Consider the following 25825-nt stretch of genomic DNA (forward strand, 5'->3'; position numbering starts at 1 on the left):
AGTGTCGGCTGTACTTTGAACTGAGAGCACGGGACTTCCTCAATGACAAGACAAAGGTGTGTTTCATCGTCAGTCTGTTAAAGGGGCAGGCAGCCAAATGGGCCACACCCTTGCTGGTCGCATCCTCTCCCCTACTAACTAATTACCAAGGGTTTGAGGCCCACCTGTCTGCTGCTTTCTCTAGCCCAGTCCAAGCAGCCACAGCCAACCGGAAAATCAGGGCACTGAAACAAGGCAAATCCTCGGTGGCTCAGTATGCCACCGAATTCAAGCTCCTGGCCCAAGACTTGGCGTGGAATGAGGCTGCCCAGATGGACCAGTTTACTGAGGGGTTGGCAGAGGAGGTCCTGGATGAACTGGCCAGGGTGGAGCCACCACCCACGCTTCAACAACTTATCACCCTCTGCCTCCGCATCGATGGCCGCCTGGAAAGTCGCCGCCAAGCCAAGACCAGAGGGCGCCAGCTCCCTGCGCCGTGCCACTTGGCTCCTCGCCCATCCTCAGCTCGTACCAGCGCCGAGGACGAGCCTATGCGGCTTGGAGCTGCTCGACCCTGCCTGACCCCAGAGGAAAAGGCCAGACGCCGCACACAGAATCTGTGCCTCTACTGCGGCACGGCAGGCCACTATGCCTCTGGCTGCCCTGCTAAGCATCAGATACCCGGGCCTTCACCGCCACCACCGCCAAAAGGGCAGCCCCAGGCGTAAGTGGACCCCCCAGCCTGGGGCGACTAGCTGGGTCCTCCGAACAGCGGGCTGATACCCCGGGCCCGTTCCTGCTACCAGTCAAACTCCGTCTGCCTGACGAACGCTGGCTGTTCGTGTATGCCATGCTGGACTCGGGAGCAGCCCACTGTTTTATAGATGCCGCCTTTGTAAAACAGCACCAGATCCCGGTGCAGACAAAAGAGACTCCGTCGCTGGTGGAGGCTATTGACGGGCGCCTCCTCCGTTCTGGGCCTGTCACCCAGGAGACCTGTCCCATCACCTTCCACGTCCAGCAGCACCAAGAACAGCTGCAGTTTAATGTCGCCCGCATGCCTCGCTTCCCACTGATTCTGGGCCTTTCCTGGCTGAAGCTGCACAACCCCATCGTGGACTGGGCCCAGCAGGAACTACGTTTCCAAGACCCATGCCCCCATCTGACTCCTCCCACCACTCTGGCAGCTGGCATCCCGAGTGGTGGTCCTCAGCTCCCTCAGAAGTATGCGGATTTCACCGATGTCTTCGAAGAGACGGGAGCGGATCAGCTTCCCCCTCACCGGCCCTATGACTGTGCCATTGACTTGGTACCTGGGGCACCACTCCCGGTGGGGCGTCTGTACCCAATGTCGGAGCCTGAGTTGGCCGCTCTGCGAGACTTCCTAGATAAGAACCTGAAACGCGGCTTCATCCGACCCTCAACCTCTCCCCTGTCTGCTCCAGTCCTCTTCGTGAAGAAGAAAAGTGGGGAGCTCCGGCTGTGCAATGATTACCGGGCCCTGAACAAGATCACCATCCGCGACCGGTACCCTCTACCACTGATCCCTGAACTCTTGGATCGCTTAAAGGGGGCCCAAATCTATACCAAGCTGGACCTCCGTGGAGCGTACAATTTGGTGCGCATACGACCTGGAGACGAATGGAAGACCGCATTTGGGACCCGGTACGGGCAGTACGAGCACCTGGTGATGCCCTTCGGATTGACCAACGCCCCCGCTGTCTTCCAGAGGTTCATGAACGACATATTCCGGGACCTGCTCGACCGCTTCGCAATCATATATCTAGATGACATCCTAATTTACTCCCGCAATCCTGCCCAGCACGCCGAGCACGTCCGCCAGGTCCTGCAGCGCCTACGAACCCATGGCCTCTACGCCAAGCTGGAGAAGTGCGACTTCGACCTGCGCTCTGTCGAGTTCCTCGGTCACATTGTGTCCCCGCAAGGGATCCTCATGGACCCGAAAAAAGTAGAAGCGGTCCTGACCTGGCAGGCTCCTCAGAATCGCAAAGACCTGCAGCGATTCCTTGGTTTTGCCAACTACTATCGGCAATTCATCCCGGCCTATGCCTCCCTGACAACACCCCTGACTCAACTACTCCGCCCCAAAGAACCCTTCTGCTGGTCCCCAGAGGCCGATAACGCCTTCTCCACCCTGAAGACCCGTTTTGCCACCGGGCCACTCCTGAGATACCCTGACCCCCAGCTTCCCTTTACGGTGGAAGCTGATGCCTCCAACGTGGCCCTGGGAGCAGTGCTGTCCCAGCGCGAGGAGCCGTCTCAGCCACTCCAGCCCTGCGCCTATTACTCGCGCCAGCTCACGGCTGCGGAAAGGAACTATACCATCTGGGAGAGGGAGTTGCTCGCGATCAAGGCGGCTTTTGAGGTTTGGAGGCACTACCTCGAAGGGGCTCGCCACCCTGTTCAAGTGCTCACTGACCACCGGAACCTAGAGCACCTCCAGACCACCCGCCGTCTCAACCAGCGCCAGATCCGGTGGTCCCTATTCTTCTCTCGCTTTGACTTACGGATCTCCTACATCCCCCATACCCAGAACCGGAAAGCAGACGCGCTGTCCCGGAAACCGGAATACGCCCCTGCTTCAACTGAGGCCGCGCCCACTGCTCCCATCCTGCCGCCCTCAGTATTTGCAGCCACCTCCACTTCACCCACACTCGTGGAGGACATTCGTGCTAGCCAGGCCAACGATCCCTGGGTCCAGCAACACCTCCAGGCACTCCAAGACGACTCAGCAGGCGAGTTCACGACTCGAGGCGGTCTCTTGCTACACCGCGAACGCCTCTATGTGCCGCCCGGGCCCTTGCGGGCAGAAGTGCTACGCCTGACTCATGACTCGTTACCCGCCGGGCACTTTGGACAGCATAAGACCACCCACTTGCTGACGCGAGAATTCTGGTGGCCACGAGTGCGCTCCGATGTTGCCCGCTATGTCAGCTCCTGTGATGTCTGTCGGCGGGCCAAAGACGTCCAGGCCAAACCCTCGGGGTTGTTACAGCCCTTGCCCGCACCCTCAGGACCCTGGGACACCATCTCGATGGACTTCATTACAGAACTCCCACGATCCAAAGGTCAGACTTGCATCTTGGTGGTCGTCAGCCTATTTACCAAGATGGCCCACTTCATTCCGTGTCCGAAACTTCCCACAGCTCAGGAGACAGCCCAGCTCTACCTGCAACACATCTTTCGTCTGCACGGACTCCCAGCCCACCTGATCTCAGACCGGGGCCCCCAGTTCTCCTCTCGGTTCTGGCAAGCCCTCCATTCCAGCCTGGGTACTCGAGTGCACCTGTCCTCAGCCTACCACCCACAGACTGATGGTCAGACAGAGCGCACCAATGCCACGCTAGAGCAATATCTCCGCTGTTACACCTGCTACCAGCAGGTCGACTGGACCAGTCTGTTGCCTCTAGCGGAGTTTGCATACAACAACGCGGTCCACTCGTCCACCCAAATGACCCCGTTTGCTGCAACCTACGGGTACCACCCTCGGTTCTTCCCGGCGATCCTGCCACCCACGAATTTCCCCGCCATCGAGGCCTACCTGCAAGAACTCCGCGCCAGCCAAGACTTGCTCCGGGAGCAGCTACAGCGGGCCAAGGAAGCCTATAAACTGGCTGCGGACCGGAAGAGGCAGGAAGGCCCCCCAATCCAGCCAGGGGATCAGGTGTGGCTCTCAACTCGCTACCTGCGCCGGCCTGGTCGGTCTCACAAGCTGGATGCGCGGTTCATTGGACCCTACCCCGTCACGGACCAAATAAACCCCGTCGCCTTCAGGCTCCAGTTGCCACCCCACCTCCGCATTCACCCTGTGTTCCATCGCTCCCTCCTTGTTCCAGCTGCACCCCCTGACCCAGCTCGGCCTCCTTGCCCACCGCCGCCACCACCGGTGTTGGTGGATGACGAGGAAGAATATGAGGTGCGCCAGATCCTGGACTCCCGGTACCATCGTGGAGGCCTCCAATACCTGGTGGACTGGGAGGGATATGGCCCAAAAGACCGGTCTTGGGAGCCCGAGGACAATCTTCATGCCCCGGACTTGGTGCACCGGTTCCACAACGACCACCCCGACCTTCCAGGTCCCTCGACGGAGGGGGGCCCTGGGGGGGGGATAGTGTCATGGGTGCTGGGGACCCTGCAGAGGAAGTTGAGTCTGACGAGGAAACTGTGCCCCTGCCTCCTGCTGGAGAAGATCCCAGCCCCCCTGCCTCGCCCTCTCGGGTGGCTCGTGTGCGTGACCGCCTCCGGCAGGACCTCAGGGATCGGAGGAGGGCGGCACGCTCACAAGCAAGACGCTCCCTGAGCCCTGAGTTCTGAGAGGATTCTGGCCCTCCTAAGAGCAAGGATGCTTGAGTTATGACAGGATCCTGGCTGCCTCCCTGAGCCAGCAATTAGCCCAAACGGGCAACAGCCAGCAGAGGGCTATATAGCTGTGGGCTTTGGGAGGAGGCTTTGTGGAAGCAACTAGTCATCTCCCTGACATCCTAGCATCCACTCCGGCTTGACTTTGGTTCCTGACTCCCTGACTTTGGCTTTTGACTTCTGGACTCCCTGACCTCGGCTTCTGGACCTCGGACCTGCGATACTTGTACACTGATTTGGATTTGGCGCCTCAGACCCTCCTGCTTACTGGCTACAGACCTCGGACTGCCTCTGGACTTTGCCTGACCCAGCCCCAGCCGTGACAGAAGCTACATGTCGTAATTGAAAATAAAAAAAAAACCCATGGGATTTTTACGTTTAACTGATGCTCAAGCATCTGTTTTGGAAGAAGTTCCTGCTTCGATGCCAAGTCTTTTAATCTGGTGATTCTGACTGGTCTCCACTTTGAGATGGGTATAGGATTCAAAGTTGAGGGAAACCAATTTTGTTGCAGAAATGTAGCATGTCTAGAGATTTTTGATAAGAGTTTGTGCTACAATGAGTCCCATGTTTTGAGTAAAATGGAAAACAGTGGATTCTGATGTACTTTTCTAGGTCTCGATGAGGGAGACGACCAAAAGATTTCTGGGAAAGACATGGGATAGATCAATGGAAGTAAAGTTAGCGTTCAATCTGCGTAATGAACATTTCTAATAATCTTTACTGCAACTGAAAGTATAGCAGTTCTGAGGTAAAGTGTCACATCCAGAAAATTCAAGCCTCCTTGAGTGTAGTGTAATCTTAAGGTTTTGAAGCCAGTCCTTGGCTTTTTGTGATGCCATAGAAACTCATTGAGAGTACTTTCTCATTGCTTCAGTGTAAACAAAGGAATGCTCAAAGGAAGGGAGTGGAAGGGGAAGAGAAGTTTAGGAAGAACAAATGATTTTATTAAGTGGTATTGATCATTCCAGTTGAGTGACAATTTCTCTCATCTTCCAAGATCTGATTTAATGCCCTGAAATTTGTTAAGTTAGTTGATTTTTAACAAGTCTTTAATATTAGGTGTGAGAAGAATGCCCAAATAAGGCAAAGAGCTGTGTGACCATTGAAATGTAAAATGTTCTTTAAGAACTGTTGTCAATGTTAACTGGAAGTTTTGCAGATTCTGATGTGTTTATTTTCAAGCCTGAAATTGTGCTAAACTGCGATAGAAGGTTTTGTAGACAATGGAGTGAGGACTGTGGATCTGTAACATACAGCAACATGTCATCGGGAAACATATTTAACTTGAATTCTTGATCATGAAATTTAACTCCTTTAATGCAGGCGGTATGATGAATATCACTTGCTAATGGCTCTAAGGCCAAAGCAAACAATAAAGATGATAACGGGCAGCCTTGGTGCGTACCTCTTTGCAATTAAAAGGTTGTAGAAGTTACACCATTTACCTTGACTTGTGCTGTGGGAGATGAATGAATGGAAGATATTGCTCTGATGAAGTTATCCCCAAAGTTCATATGCTGAAGTAAAGAAAGCAAGTAGGTTGTTTGCAGAGAATTGAAAGCTTTCTCTATGTCCAGGGAAAGCAACAGAGTTTCAGGGCTCTTTGTAAAACATGTAGACATGATACTTATATTTTTAAAAATATTCTTCATTAAATCACGGCTTGGCATAAAGCCGGATTGGTAAGGATGGATGTATTCAGCAATGAAAGTTGATAGACGTCTAGCCATGAATGATGTGAAAATTTTATAATCTTGATTTAGTAAAGATATTGGTCGATACGAAGATGGAAATGTGGTGTCTTTACCTGGTTTAGATATTACTTACGATGGAGGCATCATTCCAAGATTGGGGTAATTTTCCACAGGACATAATTTCATTACAGGCATCTGCTAGAGGTGAATTCAGCACAACAGCTATTTTTTTTTTTAAAGAACTCTGGAGGGTATCCATCAGGCCCAGCAGCTATATTATTCTTCAAAGTTTTTATGGTTTGAAGAATTTCCTGAGATTCAATAGGTTTATTTAATACCTCTCGATGAGCTTCTGTAAGAGATTTACTGTAAGGACTCTCTTTGAGGTATTCCACAATTGAGTTCAGTGTTGGCTTTTTAGAGGTGTATAAAGTGCTATAATATTTCACAAATACAGAGGCAATTTTCTGGGAATTAGAATGCAGACTGTTGTTCTTGTCTCAGATAAAAGTTACCATTCTAGAGGAACGCTGTGCCTTTACTCTCCAAGAAAGCAAACATAAAGCTTTGGAAGAATTACGCCATTTCTTTTGCTTCAAGTATAGGAGATTCCTCCGTATATTGGAGCATTCTGTTGTTTCCAATAACTTACGAGCTTGTTTTAATTGATTGTAGATTTTCTTACTACCAGTAGTTTTGTGGAGTTGTTCTAGGTGACCAGTTTTATTTTTCAGTTCTTCTATTACAGCTTGCTTTTGTTTTTTCATATGTGACATCATGGATATAACTTTTCCTCTGAGAACTACCTTAAGAGCATCCCAGCGGATGGTCGGGGAAGTTTCATCAGGTCGATTCTCTGATAAATATTGATGGATGCTGTTTTCTAATTCAGATATGTGAAGGTTAGAGTAGAAAAGGGCTTTATTTAATGATCAGGCAAAGGAGCGTTTGGCTTCTTTATCAAACTGCATATCACAGGACACCCAGACATGATTTGACCAATTCATATTTCCAATGTCTGTTTCTTTTATTCAATTCATTAAGGTAGTGGAAGTCAAAATAAAATCAATTCTGGTATAGACATTATGTTTTGGGGGAAAAAAGGTGCAATTTTTTTCAGTTGGATGCATATGGTGCCATGCGTCCAGAAGATGAAATTCATCCAATAAGGAAGCCAGTTTTGTATTTTGGGAGCCTTGTTGTCTATGATGAGAGATAGGGAGAGAATGATCTAATTCATTGTTAATGATGCAATTCAGATGTCCACTTAATACAACTCACCTTCTTGGAAGGAACGAAGTTTCAGAAAGACATCTTACAGGAATGTTATCTGGTTTTCATTTGGAGCATAGATTGAAGCAAGAGTAACTAGTTGATCCCCTATGGAACCTTTGACAAAAATAAATCTGCCATGCTGATCAGTTTTTGTGGCTTTGTGATGAAATTGTACTTTGTTCGAGATCAGAATCGAGACTTCACGCGATTTTAAAGATCCTGTGGAATGAAACCTGTGTTGGATACAATTTGCTTTTAGAAGAGGCTGTACTAGAGAATGTAGATGTGTTTCTTGGAGAAAACAAATGTCAGAACATAATTTGGATAAATTAGAAAGTATCCTCTTGCTTTTGATTGGATTTTGAAGATCTCTAACATTAAGAGATGTAATGTGCATTATTCAGTTCAATCCAAGCCGCAGTTGAGCAGAAAGAGGTGACCACGTGAAAAGAGAGTCAGAGTATCTAGAAGTCAAAGCAAAGTGGAGAGAGAGAGAGCAAATAATTATAAAAATGACTGGTTTGCGAAAGATGACGATTAGGTAATAAAGGTAAGGGATAATAGCTTAGAGAAAATACAGAAGTCTGTGCAGTTTAGAATGAATGAAATCAGAGATAAAAATATAGATTTTTTTTTAATTGTTATTATTTTTAAAAGTTAGGTTCGGGGTACGCAAGGTAACGTGCTGTGTAAAGATTCCTAGAAGTCAAATGATAATAGAACTAAGCTGTGTAGAGAAGGCAGTACTATACTACTCAAATGAGAATAGGTAGATTACAAGGTACAATTGATCATATTCAGATTCCTAATAATGGAAAATAATTATGAAAATTAATATGATAGTTAATAAGCATAAATATTATTTAATACAATCAAGCTAATAAATAGATGGTATCTATATGACAAAATTAATTGTAATAAATAATATAAATTTGATGAATTATCTAATAACTACCTATGAATCAATTATGATCTGTTAGTTACCAATAATCTCCCAATAATGTCAGCTGAAGTGGGAGTATGAGGATATTACAATAAATGGTATATGTTGACTTGGGGAAAGTTATTCAAAATTATGGAGAGACTGTGGATCTGCACAGTAAAACTAGTAAATCCTTAAGAGTATTAAGTTTTCTGAAATACAGCAACAGTATGTGTTTAACACCAACCTGTCAGGCTATGTTTCATTGAAGTTACATTTGCTTTCTGAATTTAATATTTACTGCTTACTAACCTGAATGCTTAATGAAACTATTTGCTATTAACCCAGGTACCCTAGTTAGTAAAGAGAGGGGTGTGTGAATGGATGTTACCAAAGATCCAAAGGCCAACAAGGCCTTTGAAGTGCAGAGTGCTCAGCTAGTTTCCTAGGTGCCTCCTGAGCAGAGCAAGCACATCACCAGGAGGGGGATGTAACCATCAACTGTGAAATATAAGCAGGCATGTGAAAGTGTTACATGCAGAGACAGTCTGTAGTTTTATTATGAGAATTAGTTTAAAGCCAAAATCCTTTGAAGTGTATTCATAAAACCCAATGGTTCAAGCTATGTGTTATCAGTTCCAATGAATCCATGCAAAGAGTAACATTGTAGTTATCAATAAATGTAACTTAGTTTTCAACAAAGACAAGTCTGATTATTTGAAACTTCAATGAACCTTTTGCTGACACAACCTGGAATGTAATATTGCAATCACAAGATATATATATAAAACAGAACTATATTCTAAATATATCTGTCTCTAAGCATTTTTTTCTTATTTTCTTTCTTTATATTGGATCAGTCTAAAACTAATGAATATAAAAGGATGTAATTGGAACTGTAATACAGTATAGTAAAAAAACCCCAAAAACCTTGACCGTTTCACACATAAATTCACACAAGTTTAAAGAAGTGTAACAACAATAAGACACAGTATAACAAGTAAATCCTTAGAGTATAATATTTCCTGAAATATAGCAGGTTATATATAAAACACAGAACTATATTCTAAATATATCTGACTCTAAGCAATTTTTTTTCTTATTTTCTCTTTCTTTATCTTAGATCAGTCTAAAATTAATGTAAAACGATGTAATTGAAATTGTAGTACTGTATGTTTAAAAAAACCCTTAAAGCTATTTCACACACAGATTCATACAAGTTTAAAGAAGTGTAAAAACAGTAAGGCTGGACACTAAGTCAGATTGTTCAACATGCTGTCAGAAATCAATGTAAACACACACACACACACACAAACTCAGTAACTGGCTAAGAAAGGAGCAACTGAAACAATGTCTCCCCCCCCCCCAACCCCACAGGATGCCAAACAAGCTAAACTTTATAACGCTACCCACACAACCAAGGTGACACACTAGGCACTTTTATGAGGCAAGCTTAAAGTCATTGCAGGAACAAGTAAACACACACAGACAGTTTAAAAGGATTTGGATTTTGTTTTCAATCGGAGGAGAGGGTGGCTGCTCCCGCTTCCTCTTCTGGATTTGTTTACTGAATTCAGTAGGCAGAAGAATCATCAGGGCTTGTAACAGAGAGTGCCCAGAGTCTAGGTCTGAGGCAAAATAGAATCTTTCCTTATGAACGACTTGAATTCTTGTCAGATCTCTCCATGTATAAGGCATCCCTGCTTGACGAAGTGCATCAGCAATTGGCATAAACTCTTTTCTTTTGAATAGGACAGCAGGAGGGAGGTCTGGGAAGACCAATATAGCCATGTCACTAAACAACAGTGAACCTCGGGAACAGACTGCTTCTAGGATCGCCTGACATGAACGGGAATCAGGCAATGTTGCTATAATGTCCCGGGCCCCCTGCATTTAGGATTGTTCAGAGGCCCTAGTCGATAAGGTTTTGAAATAACCAAGGCTACTCCTTCTTCTAATTTCAACTCCTGTGCCAGCCATCTCATAAGTAGATGTGTCAACATTTTGAGTAACTGACTCTTCAAAGCCTCTAAATTTTAGGTTGCAGTGGTGCACAGAGGCTTCTAGTGATAAAATTCTTGTATGTCGGCCATTTTCTAAACAGAGATCTTGGAAGCCATTTTGAAGGGATGTACTTATTTCAACAGCTGAGTTTGCTTTTTTTGTGGTACTGTCGAGGGCGATTTTAAACTCTGCAAACAGACTGGAGAGTGGTTTTATCATAGCGTTTATATTATTTAGGAGTTTTTGTTCATGTTTGTTAAGAAGAAATTCAAGTCTGTCTTCTTGTGAAGGAGAGTTTTATGGGCTTATCGGTAACGCTTCCATGTCAGTGCTGCCCTCTGTTTCCGTTATACGGTGTGCTCTTTGCTGTTGAGAGAAAAGTTCAGGAATCAGTTTAGAAGACTTCAAAGTGGGTCCTGATTTTCCTAGTTTTTTGGTGCCCATAATGTTATAAGTTAAAATTTTAACCTTGTTTGAATAAGATTATGACCACATCTAAGATGTTTTTTAGATGTCCATGTTTAAGATAAGAAAGACGTAGAAGATTGTTATTTTTCTATAAATGTGTGTGGAAGTGATCAGCAAATCAGATTTCTCTGGATAGAACTCCCAGAAGATACTAGGTAAGATTTCTGTTTATAAGTGTGACTTAGGTTTTTATAAAATTCCTCAAAGCAATATGAACTCCATTTTGCTTTCAATTTTTAGTTTCCAAAAGTGATCGAGAAATGCTAGGGAATCTGATTGTATTTGTTCTTTTTTCTCATGATTGTATTTTTTTAAGTTGTTGTCCAATATGGTAGTTTTTGGTTTTTTTCAATTAACGTAATGAAAATCTTTGAAAGTTTCTGCCTGGTCTGCTGGTAATAGTTCAGAGTAGAATTTCCCATTAATTAATTTTTACTACTAAAATTTAGGGTGCAAATATATTTGAATTTACTAATTTAAATAATAATTCTTAGATAATTAATTAGTTCAGATTCTCTAAGTGGATGTGGAAGCCCATTACCTTTTTACATAGTTTTAATATCAAAAACTTCTAAATCTTTCTTTTCTATGAATACTTTCTAGAAACTGTACAATGTTCACATTCATTGGAAAGAAAAACCAGCACAAGTGTCAAAGATCTGGACACCAGTGTTGCAACAGAACAGTGGAGGAGAGTTCCTCCAAAATATATTGCTTTCCAACAGTGAAATATGTGACTTTTGAGCATAGAAAACCTTGAAGCAAAGGAAGTGTCTTTGGTAAAAGGAAACTTTGGATCCAGTTAATGAAGATTTTTTTCTTCATGCCAGCAAATTAATTCAGTAAATGCAGCAAGCATACAGCCATATATAGTCTCCTAATTCCTCTTCCTCAACATTTCTTGTAGATCACATATGGCTCATTTTTCTTGGATGTGACAGAAGTTCCTTCCATGTACCGCATGGTCCCCAATGAAAATCAGCAGTGTATGGGAATTACCCAATTACTAATCCATTTTGGATGGACATGGGTTGGCCTCCTTGCTGCCAATGATGATGGTGGAGAACATTTCTTGAAGACCCTTGAGCCACTGCTTTTCCAAAGTGGAATCTGTTCTGCCTTCACAGAGAGAATAGCCAATCAAGGAAAATGGGATTCCTGGGAGGACTTTCTTAACTTAGCCAAAGATGTATTTCGACCTTTTGAAGATAGAAAAGTCAATGTGCTTATCCTCTATGGAGGACCTTTAACCATTCTCTCACTAAATACTCTGATGTTTTTAGGATATACTGCTTTTGGGGGAAATATTTCATTGAGCAAAGTGTGGATTTTGACAGCTCAAGTTGATTTCATGTTATCTGCAGCTCAAAGGAATAGGGATTTTGATATATTCCATGGTGCTATATCTTTCACCATTCACTCAAATGAGGTTCCACAATTCAAGAAATATCTTCATGGCATAAAACCACAGCAGGAAAAGCAAAATGGTTTCATCAAGGAGTTCTGGGAGCAAACATTTGATTGTTCCTTTCCAAATCTCCATGGGCCAATGGAGGTCAATAATATATGCACTGGAGATGAGAAACTAGAGAGTCTTCCTGGGCTTCTTTTTGAAGTGCGAATGACTGGTCATAGCTACAGTGTCTATAATGCTGTCTATGCCATAGCATTTGTTTTGAACAGCATGATTACATCTAATCCCATGACTGGCAAGAATATTAGACTCCAAGATCTCCAGCCTTGGCAGGTAATGTTCCTGTACTCAAATAGGTTTACTATTCTTTGCCTATTAGCATAAGGTGTTAACCATAGCCAATGCAAAACTGAATAAATGGTGTTACAGTCTTGAGGGTTTTCTCTGTATTTGGTCCTAAAGAACATACAGAATGTTCTGTCACACACACTAGCATCTATTACATGGAAATGTAACCAGCAAAGAAATAGGATTCAGAATTTCATTGCATGGACATCAATACTTTTTGGTTTCTGTAATGTACTGAGTAACGAGACATGTTGAAGGAAACATACTTTATTGGCGAGTACATCACAAGAGGGAGAAACGCGGGCAGGGTCCCAATTATATACATGCCCCGGAACAACCCTCCGTCTGGCCAGGTGCAATCCTGGCCAGTTAAACTTCCCGCCACAGATCTTGATGGGCGGAGCGTATTAGCGAGTTTCCACTGGTTGCCTCTGTAGCGTTCGCTGTGTTGTACATCCAGACATAAATGCAAGAAATAACACTCCCCCCCCCCCAGTTCAAGATACAAAGTCTTTCAAGTAGGCTGGTGCCCTGCGTTCCCTCGCCGACCTCCTCGGGGTTATTTTGGGAGTTGGAGCAGCTGTCGTGGCTGGTGGGGTGGTTGGTTCCAGGTGTTGGTTTGACGCCGGAAGAGGACTGTTCGCCGCTTGTTGCTCTTCCGGAATCCCCTCTCTGGGGAAGTCACTCCCACCGCTGCGGTGGTCTTCCGCCCATACAGTCGGTGCAGCCGGCATGGGGGGGGTAGCTTCCGGGGTTCCTGTCAGTTCTCCCCCACTCCCCCCACCCCCGATTGCTGTCGGTTCCTCTGGCAAAGTGCGGCAGCGCAGCTGGTCGATATGCCTCCTGAGGGTCTGGCCCTCCTCCATCGAGACCTCATAGGAGCGGGACACAGTCACCCGCAGCACCCAGGTGGCTAACCACTTCAGGCCACTTGCAAAATTCTTAGCGTACACCGGATACCAAGGAAAGAACTCCCTAGCGGCTTCCCTGGTTTCAGGGGAACTGCGGAGGTCTGTGGCTCAGTCGGGATGCAACCGGTCTAGCCTCGTGATCAGCTTCCTCCCCATTCGTAACTCGAAAGGGCTTAACCCGGTGATGGGGTTGGGGTGATTCTGTTATCGGTCGAGTTGTGGTTGGTGGACTGGCGTCTGTGGGTGGCCTTGGCCCGGCAAGCCCACGCTATGTGGCCCACTCTTCCACAGTTCCTGCAATCAACGTTGTGATCGGGGCAGTCCCGTCACTCGTGTGGATCCCCACAGCTGGCGCACTTGGTGTTGGCTGATGGGTCACTCTCGGCACCATTCCTGGTTGGCGACGGAGCTGGTGTGTCTCCTCCTCCTCTGGGTTGCTCAGCACCATCTCCTCTTGGTGGACGGCTTCTGCTCGTGGGTTATGGAAAGCTTTGGTGGCTCTCTCGAACGCAGTGGCTTCATTGAACACAAGTTGGAGGGTGAGCTCCTCCTTTGCGAAGAGTTTTTGCTGCAGTCTTTCATCTTGGAGGCTCCAGAGGAATCGATCCCTCAGGGCTTCGTCCAGCTTGTCAAAGCTGCAGTTCCCCACAAGTTGGCGGAGTGTGGCTAGGTAGACTGCAGCCGTCTCTCCCGCCCCTTGATCCCTCTTGTGGAAGAGAAATCGGAGGGCAATGAGGAATGGCTGGGGCAAGAAGTGTCTGGTCAGGAGTCTGACTATCTCCTCGTACGTTTGCTCCGTGATCTTCACCGGGGCAGAGAGACCAGTTCAGTTTGCTTTATTACGGTCCATGACGAAATACACAACACAATGCAGGCCAACAACAACCACATAAAAATTGTAAAAATCAAGATTGACCTAAATATGTAAAACATAAGATATTTAAAAAAATAAATGTGAAAATAAAATATAGGACATTAGAATGAATAATGAGATATGACAAATGATACAGTAGTGGTCAAACATCCTCTAGCTTAATAAATATAGTGCATATAATAAAACATTTAAAAATTATACAGCTCCAGAAAAAATATTAACTAGAATACACTGGTTAAAATTACAATCTGTTACCTCGACATTAACTTTTAAGAACCATAAAATGCAATTTGATTGCATGGGAATAAAATTTGGCAACTTTATGCATGGTCTCTGTATTTATATCAGTTTCAGTAGCATTTGTGATGGTATACAGAGTACTCAGGCATTTAAGAAAAGATAAAGCCCTATGCGATCTCAAATGTGGCCTCACTGCACACGCTCAAGAGCACGTCTCTCTTATGGCTGTCGTCCGTGATCATGTTCGCTCGTAGGTAGCAGTCAACCTGCTCCGTGTAGGTCTCCCACCTATCGGGATTGGCGGGGTCGAACTCTCCAAGGTGGCCCGTCGTCACACTCGGGTTCGCCATGGCGGCGGCGGTGGAAGAGGGCGCTTCAGTCTTCCTAGACTGCATGCCTTCCTCGTCTCTGGCCAGGTCAGCAAAGTCCCACTTGGGGAGTTACCTGGCTAGGATCCCATCTTCATCGCCACTGTAAGGTACTGAGTGACGAGACGTGTTTAAGGCAACATACTTTATTGGCGAGTACATCACAAGAGGGAGAAATGCGGGCCGGGTCCCAATTATATACATGCCCCGGAACAACCCTCCGTCTGGCCAGGTCCAATCCTGGCCTGTTAAACTTCCCGCCACAGGTCTTGATGGGCGGAGCGTATTAGCGAGCTACATCCGGGGACCAGTGGGTTTCCACTTGTCGCCTCTGTAGCGTTCGCTGTGTTGTACATCCAGACTTTAATGCAAGATATAACAGTTTCAGAATCACCTTTTCGGCCAATATACATTTACTCTGTTACTGTGCAGAATCCAGATGATTTATCATTCAGTTGATGCCATTTTTACAAGCTCACACTGCATTTTGAAAATTCCCCATTCCATGATGTCTTTGCTAAAATCTTTGACTGCAATCTTTTTCAATTACATTTTTGCTTTGGTTGTGATCTTACCTGAGGCAACCATTTATTGATTTCTCAGATTTATATCCCGCCCTCCCCGCCGAAGCAGACTCAGGGCAGCTAACAACAGTCAAACTAAAACAATAAAACAGTAAATAAACAATTAAAATTTTAACAATTAATAATACCAATTGAATAATATTAAAACAGTTTAAAACGATTTAAAACAATTGTGGTGCTAGTATTGCTAACCATTCTGATATTAATACAATTGTATAACCAGCTATTGCACTTCTTTATTCCAGAATAGGAAACTTCCCCAGCCTTCTCACATCTTCCCTCCTTTGTTTGCTCTTTTGCTGTGTTTCTTTTAAAAAAGTAAAGACTGGTATACTCACATCGGTTCTTGAGAAATCATTGCCAGTAAGGAACTGGAAAGGAGGTGTTTGGGCACAGAAGAATTGATGGCCACGGGGTAAGGGGTGGATAGGATCGGCCTTGTGAGTTTTATTATTCTTTGTTGTATGCACATAAATTTGAATGAAGTATGAGATTAACAATAAGAGGGGAGGATGAAGGTTGTCTTGCTGCTGCTTCTGGTGGCATGTGGTGGCTGGAGAAAACAACTGCCTGCTGGGACATTCCCTTCATTTAATTGATTTTTCCATGAAATTTCTGACTATATTACTAAAATGGGAAATTATAATTTCATAGGTATATATGAGTATTTCCATATCTCATCATATATTCTCAGGCCTCAAATTCAGTGGAAGCTTACAGGAGCACAGCTCCTGAACATTTCTGAGAGTTCCACCTCCTTGTCCATTGAATACTAGTGCAGCTTGTGGAGAAACTTCATCTTAGTTAATGGTGGTGCTTGGTTGGGAGGGAACCTGAAACTGTTAAAGAAGGCTTTGTGGCCTAGCCTCCCCTTCATTCCCTCCTCCCTTCTGGAGTTAAACCAGCAACTCTAGGGGGAAAGCCTCCTAGAGGGGCAGGAAGTTCTTTTTTTTATTGGAGTTGGGTGGGGAAAGGCAGTTCTCGGCTGGCCCTCAAGGAGAGAGGTTGTCAGTCTGTGGGCTCCTGACTGTGAGAGAGGCCTCCTCCTGAGGGAGAGGAGGAGTGGACTCCAGGCAGTCAGACTGAGGAAGTTATTCACAAGGCAGGGCAAGTTTAAACCAGGGACGGGAGGATGTGTTTAAATCCAACTTTTATTTGTCCTTCTGGTTGCTGCTCAGGTGCTGTGCTAAACGTTAACATGTAACTGTTTCTGATTTTGTTTTTGTTTTTTTCTTATTAAACATTTTTACTGTTTTGAATGCTGGCAGTCCAACTTTGTACCACATAGACCTCCAACCGCTTTAGACCATGCTGCTTATTGAAGGGGGTCCCGGGGAAGGGGGGAAGGCATGTAGTTGGATTAGGTGCTAATCCTCCAGGGGTTCCCCAAAGAAGTACTGTGGTCTCTGTGATACCCAAGTACAGGGTGGCAGAGGACCCTGAGGCCTGGCCTCAGAGCTGGAGAGGGGGATTGGGAGTCCTGTTCCTCTCAGTCCAGAAACCTTGGGCTGAGCAGGTGGTGGAAGCAAACCCAAGTGGCCGGAGGAGAAATAGCTTCCTCCAAAGGGGTGGCAACCAAGAAGGGGGGGGGGCTCGAGGAAAGGGGTCTGGTAGGCAGATCAGGGCCGTTCCGCCACACAGCTGCATAACAATCCCTGGATGAGTTCCACCACCTATTATTCTACAAAATGACCCCTGTATATTCTAATATATGGCTGCTTTGAAATACTTAAATATGTGGATAAGGTCTGGGTGGAGAGGAAGAAGATCTTCCAGCAAACCTATTGGTCCTTGTGGGCTTGCACGATGATTTAACATTCAGTAAAATTCAATGTGGTGGCTTTTATCCCCCAAAGGTTTTTTTTTTTTAAATGAAGTCTGAAATTGTCCTTTTGATCATCAATACAAACTGCCTATAATCAGAACGATATTGGTAAGAAATACGAACAATTGCATCAAGGAAACAGTGCATTCTTAGTTCAGCTATATCAGAGGGAGTGTATTTTAGAATAATAATACATATGTGGTAAACAGCTAAAATCGTTTCTTCTTATTGTGGATGGGTAACTATCTGCAGAAAGGAAAAGAACTCAGAAATGAATGCAACACTTTTTTCTCCTCAAACTAGCTCCACACATTTCTTCAGGGCCTTGCGTTCAACAATTCTGCTGGAGAAACAGTGTCTTTTAATGTTAACAAGGAAATAGAAGCTGGATTTGATATGATGAACATGGTCACCTTTCCAAATAGGTCCTTCCTGAGAGTCAAAGTTGGAAGGGTAGATTCCTCAGCTCCCAAAGGGAAACAAGTCACGATTGATGAGGATATGATAGTGTGGCAGAGAGCTTTCAGCCAGGTATGGATTTCACGATGTTCTCAGGGATCACTCCTTTCCTCAGACAGGTGATTTGGTGGTTGGAACTTTCCTTTGCTGCATACATCATTTTGGTCATAAAAGCCATACTGTAGTAAATGTAGAGTCAAACAATATGAATACTAAAGAGAATTGGATCATTGCATGTCAGATATCCATATTTTTCATAGAATTTGAGACTCCATGAAATACTTTCCAAGTCATTAAAATTATTTATGAGGAAGACACTGTTCACTCCCTGAGCATTTCTACTTCTGTGGAATAAGTGGAGTTCTTAATAAAAAATTAATTTCACTTCAACCAGTTTTCCCCTGAAATCCAACAATCCTTTTCTTTCTCCCAATTCAGGAATTTGGATCCTGTTTCTTGTCAATTGTGTTTTGATCAAAGAGAAATTCCAAGGGAGTAGGAGCAGGAAGTTTCTGCAGAAATTCAGAATTTCACTCCACTAATGTTTAGAAGTGGTCAATGTCTTCCCAAACCTCCCTATCCTCCTACCTTGCAGTATATAACATAAAAGTACAGCAAAGGCTGTAATTACAAAATACTGCATTGGTTCCTCTACAGAATACATAGATACAGTTATGATGAGAAAGAGCAATCCCTCTTTTAAAAGAGAAAAAAGAATCAATGGCTAGATCCTAAAAAGTAAATGTCAGACATTGTCACATATTTTCCTGTCTATAACACTAGAAATGATGTAATTGATTAAGTAGTAAACTTTTTTGTTGTTGTTGCTGGACACCAAGCAGTTCACATTCTATCAGGAATAACAACCACAATTGATTCCATAGTACCAGCATAATTTTGAGTAGATAATGTTATCTGATCCTTTTCTACTGCCCTTCTCTTTCTGTCAGCTAACAACAGCCTCCCATTAACTCAAGTTTCCTTTGTTCCATTCTCTGTCTCTGTCAGCTATGACTGGGCTTTATAGTGGTCTTAACCACCAACTAAATCAAAAGAGAATAAGGTAAAATGTTCAAGAGATAGATAATTACATATCTTGTGATATTTGTGAATTGTTTCCATACGTTTGATGCAGTACACTATGCCATTCGAGCTTAAATACAGCAGCTTCTTTCTCTGGTCTCAACATTTGCCTCACACAAGGAAAGGATGGAATGGATATTTCAATACCTCAAGCAAGAGACAAGGGCAATCCTTTCCCACTTCAACTGGATGTTGTGAGCAGGGGGGAAAAACCGCTAATGAATCCAGTCTTAAACTCTTTTTGTGTTTCTGGTTAGGGGCCTCCCCTCTCTGAGTGCAATCCTCACTGTCTTCCTGGTTCTCAGAAGAAAAAGAAGGAAGGGGAGAAATTTTGCTGCTACGATTGCACCCCTTGCTCAGCAGGGAAGATTTCAAGCCAAAAGAGTAAGTGCTGTTTTTTATTCAGGGCTCACCATCCAGGGTTAATTCACATGGATATTTCCAATATGATAAGGGACCAATTTGTGCATGAGCACATAATGTGCAACATTTTCAAATATCATTGGACAATATATCATCTTGAATTTCTGAGCAGATAGTGGCCCTCTGAAATCTGTGGCATGAGATCTATCTGTGATGAGATATCAAGTGTTGCACATGTATGTGTAAGGTGATGACTCAATAATCCACAGCAAGAATTCCAAAAAGAGGCAATCGTTGTCTTGGAAAAAACAGAGACCACATATTTGCAATTCACTTGATTTGTTGCAGGGAGTTGCAAAACATAATGAAAATACAACTGTTTCATAATAGTTCTTATTATTCCGATAGGTCTCCAGCTGTCCAAATCAGGGACAACCTGCCACAAATACCTGAACACACGCTTCTGTTACTGACATCCAGAGTTGTGTGTGGTTCCCGCATTCCAGAAACCCATTAATTGATATGCATGAACAGAACAGATATGTAACATTAAAACAATGTAACGACCTTGGATGCCGCCACCACCACTACTGAAATAGGAACAATGATAGATTTAGTGGGTAGCCATGTTAGTTTGCAGTAGAAGACCTAGGCTAGAGTCCAGCACCACCCTTCTAATTATGTTCCTCATACTTTGAAAATCTTGTTGGTCTCCACTGAGCTCGATTATAGTGTTGACAGTCACCTTCACGATTATGATGATGACAGTTTACAACAATACTGAAAATATATCAAAAAAGTGCATTCCAAAGTAGTTCTCTCAGCCGCACTCCACATACGCCGCCGAGCCAAGCCCAATTTGTAATCAAAAGAAAAAGCGCCTTACATCAGGTATATACTGTTCTTTTTTTCCTTTTCATCTCCTCTTTTTCTTCTCTTTTTGGGTTACTTTCATTTACTTTCACCAAACACTCTCCACCTTCACCTCTCTCTCTGGTAGCTGGAATTCTCTCACCTAATGGCGCGCAATGCGGATGGGGCAAAGTTCGGGTAGAAAATCCAGGAACCTAGAAGTTCCCCCGTGCCTTTCTCCAAGACCCCTTCTGCTAGCAATGCTCCTCCGACGGGAGCTTTGCTGGGTCCTAGGACCCCCCCAACCAGCACAGTTCGATCCCTTCCTGCCCCGACGGCTTGAAACATGACCGCCTCGTTTCGCTGGTAAGAGAAGCAGAGGAACAAAGTCGGAGGAAGGAGGAAAGGAGGTGGGCGGTGGCAGCAGCTGCTGATTTGGCACCGAAGGAACAAACTGACTTTTTCTTTCTCTGTCTCACCTCCTCTCCATGGCTAACAAACATCATAATTGGTATTTTTCTTTCTTTTTGAAGTATTCTACTTTTTTCTTGTTTAAGAACACTGGAATGTGATCTAAAACACTGTATCTCTAGCCGAAGGGCCTGGAAAAGAGAGGAGGCGGAAAGTGACAACCCTGTTAGTGCAGATGAGTATTTGGAGCTACAAGAGTGGAAAGACCTCAAGTTAGAAAGTAAATTTCTTGAAACTTGCCAAAAACTAAAGACTCATTCAAAACATTGTGTGTAAAGATTGCTACGTGTAGTGAAGATCGGATGGGAGACAATATATAATGTTAAAGAAGATTTTATTTATATAGTGGCTTATAGCAGCTGCTGCCAGCGAGGAATGGCCGGCTCAGGGATTCCAGTGCTCCTGGGGAGGGGGAGGTATGGCGGTGGGAGCAGATATTATAAGGGAGGAGGACAGAGACAAGTTGGTGCTCGGCCCCCCTCCAATCTGCGGCCCATCCCAAGGGTGACAGGTAGTAGGGCCAGGTGTAACCCGCCTCCGTCATTGGTGTTATGCAACGCCAGGTCCATTAATAATAAGACCTCAACTCTCCGAGAGTTTATGCTCGAGCAGAATATGGACCTGGCTTGCGTGACTGAGACCTGGATCCGGGAGGGTGATACAGTAGCCCTCTCGCAAACAGCTCCCCCAGGCTACTCAGTCTTCCACCAATCGCGGACTAGCGGGCGGGGGGGAGGAGTGGCATTATTTGCACGGGAGGCTTACTCCTTCAGGGCGCTCCCGGCCCCAAAGATTGAGGGCATTGAATGTGCTGGTCTGGCGTGGGGGGATGGAGAGGGGTTGGCGATTTGGCTGGTGTACCGTACGCCTAACGCACCAGCCAACGCCTTACCGTCCCTGCTCGAGGCGGCGACAGGCTGGGCGTTGGAGCACCCAAGGCTGATAATCCTGGGTGACTTCAACGTCCATGCTGATGACCCGTCCTCCAGTCAGGCGGCAGACCTAGTGTCTTCCATGGCGACACTGGGACTCTCTCAATTTGTTGCAACCCCCACCCACCAGGCCGGACACATGTTAGACCTGATCTTTGCGGCTGGGATCGTAGTGAGCGATATAACTGCAGAGGTAGTGCCATGGTCGGATCACTTCGCCCTCAAGGCCCGTGTAGATATGCCTCCCCAAACCTGTTTAGGCGAGGAGCCGATTATGGCTCGCCCGCAGAGCCAAATAGACCCGGAACGGTTCCAGATGGCTCTGCGGGATCCCTGGCCCTCTGGCGACTCCCTCGATGGCCTGATTGAGACCTGGAATAGCCGGCTCTCTAGGGCCATCGAGGAGATCGCACCTCGGTGCCCTCTGCGGCCCCAGACTAAGCTGGCTCCGTGGTATACCCCGGAATTACGCCAGCTGAAACAAGGCCTTAGACGGCTAGAGAGGCAATGGCGGCGAGGCGACAGAACATCTTATAGGAAGTTTATGAAGTCCTATGAGATGGCAATCAAGGCCGCAAAGAAAACATACTTTGCGGCTAAGATTGCATCTGCAAATTCGCGCCCAGCCCAATTATTTAGAATAATTCGGAACCTGACTACATTGCCTCAAGGCAACTTAAAAGCTAAGGAATTGGAGATTGGCTGTGAGGCTTTTGCGAAATTTTTTGCGGATAAGGTCCAATCGCTCCGCCATGACTGCCCTGCCAATTTGGAGGCAGTAAGTGAACTCGAAGCCCAATGCGTGTCTTCTGAGTTAACTCTGGATTGCTTCGACCCACTCAGCTTGGAGGAAGTCGACAGAATTCTTGGTACTGCACGATCCACAACTTGTGATCTGGACCCATGCCCCTCCTGGCTAATTAAGGCCTGCCAGGAGGAATTAAGATATCCTATACGGGATATTATAAATCGATCCCTTTCAGAGGGTGCTTTTCCAACACCCCTGAAAGAGACATTGGTCCGCCCTCTCTTGAAAAAACCGTCATCAGACCCGGCCGAATTGGCGCACTACCGGCCGGTCTCAAATTTGCCCTTTTTGGGCAAAATTATCGAGAGGGCTGTGGCAGTGCAGTTACAGGAATTTCTGGAGGACGCTTCCGTCTTAGACCCATGCCAGTCCGGCTTTCGCCCGGGCCATGGGACGGAAACAGTCCTGGTCGCCCTCATGGATGACCTCCGACGACAACTGGATCGAGGCGGCTCGGCGGTATTGCTGTTGCTAGACCTATCGGCTGCGTTCGATATGGTCGACCATCGGCTGCTGACCCGCCGCCTTGCCGACGCAGGAATTTGGGGGCTAGCCTTACAGTGGCTCTCCTCCTTTCTTGATGGTCGGGGACAAAGGGTGGCAATTGGGGGGGAGCTGTCTCAGAGGCACCCACTTCATTGTGGTGTGCCCCAGGGAGCAGTTCTCTCCCCGATGTTGTTTAACATCTTTATGCGCCCCCTTGCCCAGATTGCACGGAGGTATGGGCTGGGTTGTCACCAATATGCAGATGACACCCAGCTCTATCTATTGATGGATGGCCGGGCTGGTGATGTCCCTATAAATTTGGACCGGGCATTACAAGCCGTGGCTGACTGGCTCAGGCTGAGCGGGCTGAAGTTAAATCCGGCGAAGACTGAGGTCCTTTGCGTGGGCCGCGGCGGACCGGGAGGGGAGATTACCCTACCGGCTTTTGATGGTGCGCCACTGGTACCAGTGCGCAAAGTCAAAAGCCTGGGAGTGCTACTGGAATCCTCTCTATCAATGGAGGACCAGATAGCCGCCACTGCTAGATCCGCCTTCTTCCATCTCAAGAGGGCGAGGCAGCTGGCTCCCTTCTTGGAGCGCAGCGACCTAGCAACTGTGATCCACGCAACGGTCACTTCGAGACTAGACTACTGCAATGCCCTCTACATGGGGCTGCCCTTATACCAAACACGGAGACTTCAGGTAGTCCAGAACGCGGCGGCCAGGCTGCTGGAGGGACTACCACGGTGGGAACCTGCGCGGCCTGGGCTGCGGGATCTGCATTGGCTGCCGGTTGTGTACCGTGTTCGCTATAAAGTGCTGGTTATTACCTTTAAAGCCCTATATGGCCGAGGACCTGCCTACCTAAGGGACCGCCTCTCCCCATATGTGCCCCAGAGAGCACTGAGATCTAGCTCTCAGAACTTACTAACAATCCCTGGGCCAAGAGATGCCAGGTTGAAGGCTACTAGGGAGCAGGCCTTCTCAGTGATGGCCCCTCGTTGGTGGAACCACCTTCCAGAGATGGTGCGAGCCCTGCGGGACCTGAACCAATTCCGCAGGGCTTGCAAAACATTTCTTTTCCAGCTTGCTTTCGAGATAGAACCCGATTAATCTGATATGTGGACATCTAGCCATCTTGTGGATATTATGATTACAGTAATTAGCACCCATTTTATACATTTTATTTATTTTAAAAATCTATTATGCAATTGATATATTTATATTGTTTACATTGTTTTATGAATCATGGGATCCCCATGTCTGTTAGCCGCCCTGAGCCCGCTTCGGCGGGGGAGGGCGGGATATAAAAATAAAGTTATTATTATTATTATTATTATTAAGGATTAGGTGGACTATTTTTTTGGACTGAGAGCTGTAGAAAACAGTGAATGGTTCATTAAAAGACTGTGCTCGATCAATATAATATAAGTAACTTGGAAGAAGAAATTTAAAGACTAGAAAGACCAGAAAGACAAAAAGGGGGAAAAAACGGACAAAGAAGAAGAGGAAGAAAGGAGAAACAGAAGGACTGAAGAAAGAAAGAAGAAGAAAGAGAGGGAAAGCAAGGAATTGAATGCTGTTTGTCTATAGCTGTATAATTTACAAAAGTGTGTGAATGTATGTGGGTCTATGTAAAAGTGTATAGTTAATGAGAAAGGATAAGGATGGAGAATGAATGAAGAAGTGAGTGTATGTCGTCTGTAAGAGGTAGTGAGTGGAGTGTTTGAAAGGGTTAAGTGGTGCAAGAGGAAGGCAAATAATGAATAATTATTGTAATCAATTGAACATGAACCATTATTGCTTGGGGAACAAATTGATTTAGACTAGTTGGTAAGGGGATACTAAATATCTGTATTGGTGTCTTCATTCTATATTAGTATAAGATAATTTGGAATTCTCCTGCTTAACTCAATGATAGAGGGAATCATGTTGTCGCAGGATGCTCTCAAAGTATTTCAGTCATCTTCTGAAGACGTTTTTATGGAGGCATTAAATCAGATGCAGAACAATTTAATGGAACAGATAGGGGGATTAAAATTTAAGATTGATGGATTAGAAAATCGATTGAAGGACATAAAAACGGATATGACAAAGTTGATGCAAACTGAAAATTCTATTGATACAAAACAAATACTAAAGGAGCAAGGTACAGGAGACTTTGAAATTAAACAGGAAGAAACAGAGAACAGGATTACTAGATCAGACATGGATAAGGTAAAATATACTTCAAGATTTTTAAGCATACCAGAAGAAATAAATGAGGATTTACCTTGTTCAGTGGTGGAAACATTGGCCCCCATGCTGGAGAAAGAACAAAAAAAAGCTAAGAGGGAAATTGAATATATATATAGGCTAAACTCTCTAAAGCTAAAAAAGAATGGTTCACTTAGAGAAATACATTCAAGAGACATAAGGAAACAGATCAAAGATGCAGTTTAGAGAAGGGAAAGGGAGCAACTTATTAGATCTAGAGGTCAGAAAAATAAAATAATGAAATAGATATTATGGATAATTAGGCATTTAACTCCAAAATCAAGAGAGGTTTTAAATAACCAAGAGAGAAATTGGCGTAAACGGAAGAAATACCAAAAATGGAGGATTCATCAGGAAAGCATGGAATTTATCAAAATTATATAATTGGATGGTGCTGCTGAATGGAATGCCAAAGCAAATAGTTAGATTAGTGGGGCAGGTCATATAGACAGTTAAAGGAGTATGGAAGTAGTAAGGTATATAAGGTGTCGAGTGTCATCTATAAAACATCTTTAATGAGTGTAAGTGAAAAGGATAAATGGGTTTAATTTGTAATGCAATAGTGAACGTGACTGCATTAAATGGTGAATAGAGATAATGGAATTTGAATGTATATATAACAGTGAAAACACTGCCTTCGATCTCTGTTTTAATAATAGTATTTTCTTTTGTTTGGTAACAGGCTTGTACACAATATATTAATTTAATAAACTATAAATAAAAATTGGGGAAAAAGTGCATTCCAGATACTCAAAGGCTGGTTCCAGAACAGCAGCTTGGGGTGCCAAATCTCCTCTACACATCCCAGCATAAGACGCCCCTTTCC

The 25825-nt window shown here is 45.0% G+C and overlaps 1 protein-coding gene across 1 annotated transcript in view; it reads left to right on the plus strand.

Annotated features, from left to right (window-relative positions):
• Window positions 1–25825, plus strand: part of LOC132584651 (vomeronasal type-2 receptor 26-like) — a 29763-nt gene that overhangs the window by 2557 nt on the left and 1381 nt on the right. The window contains exons 2-3 of the mRNA XM_060256552.1: window positions 17593–17820; window positions 19089–19215. Of these exons, the coding sequence (XP_060112535.1) occupies window positions 17593–17820; window positions 19089–19215 (355 nt within the window). The remainder of the gene's footprint in view (window positions 1–17592; window positions 17821–19088; window positions 19216–25825) is intronic.

The sequence above is a fragment of the Heteronotia binoei genome, chromosome 15 (assembly GCF_032191835.1).
Source record: "Heteronotia binoei isolate CCM8104 ecotype False Entrance Well chromosome 15, APGP_CSIRO_Hbin_v1, whole genome shotgun sequence".
In the NCBI taxonomy this organism is placed as follows: domain Eukaryota; kingdom Metazoa; phylum Chordata; class Lepidosauria; order Squamata; family Gekkonidae; genus Heteronotia; species Heteronotia binoei.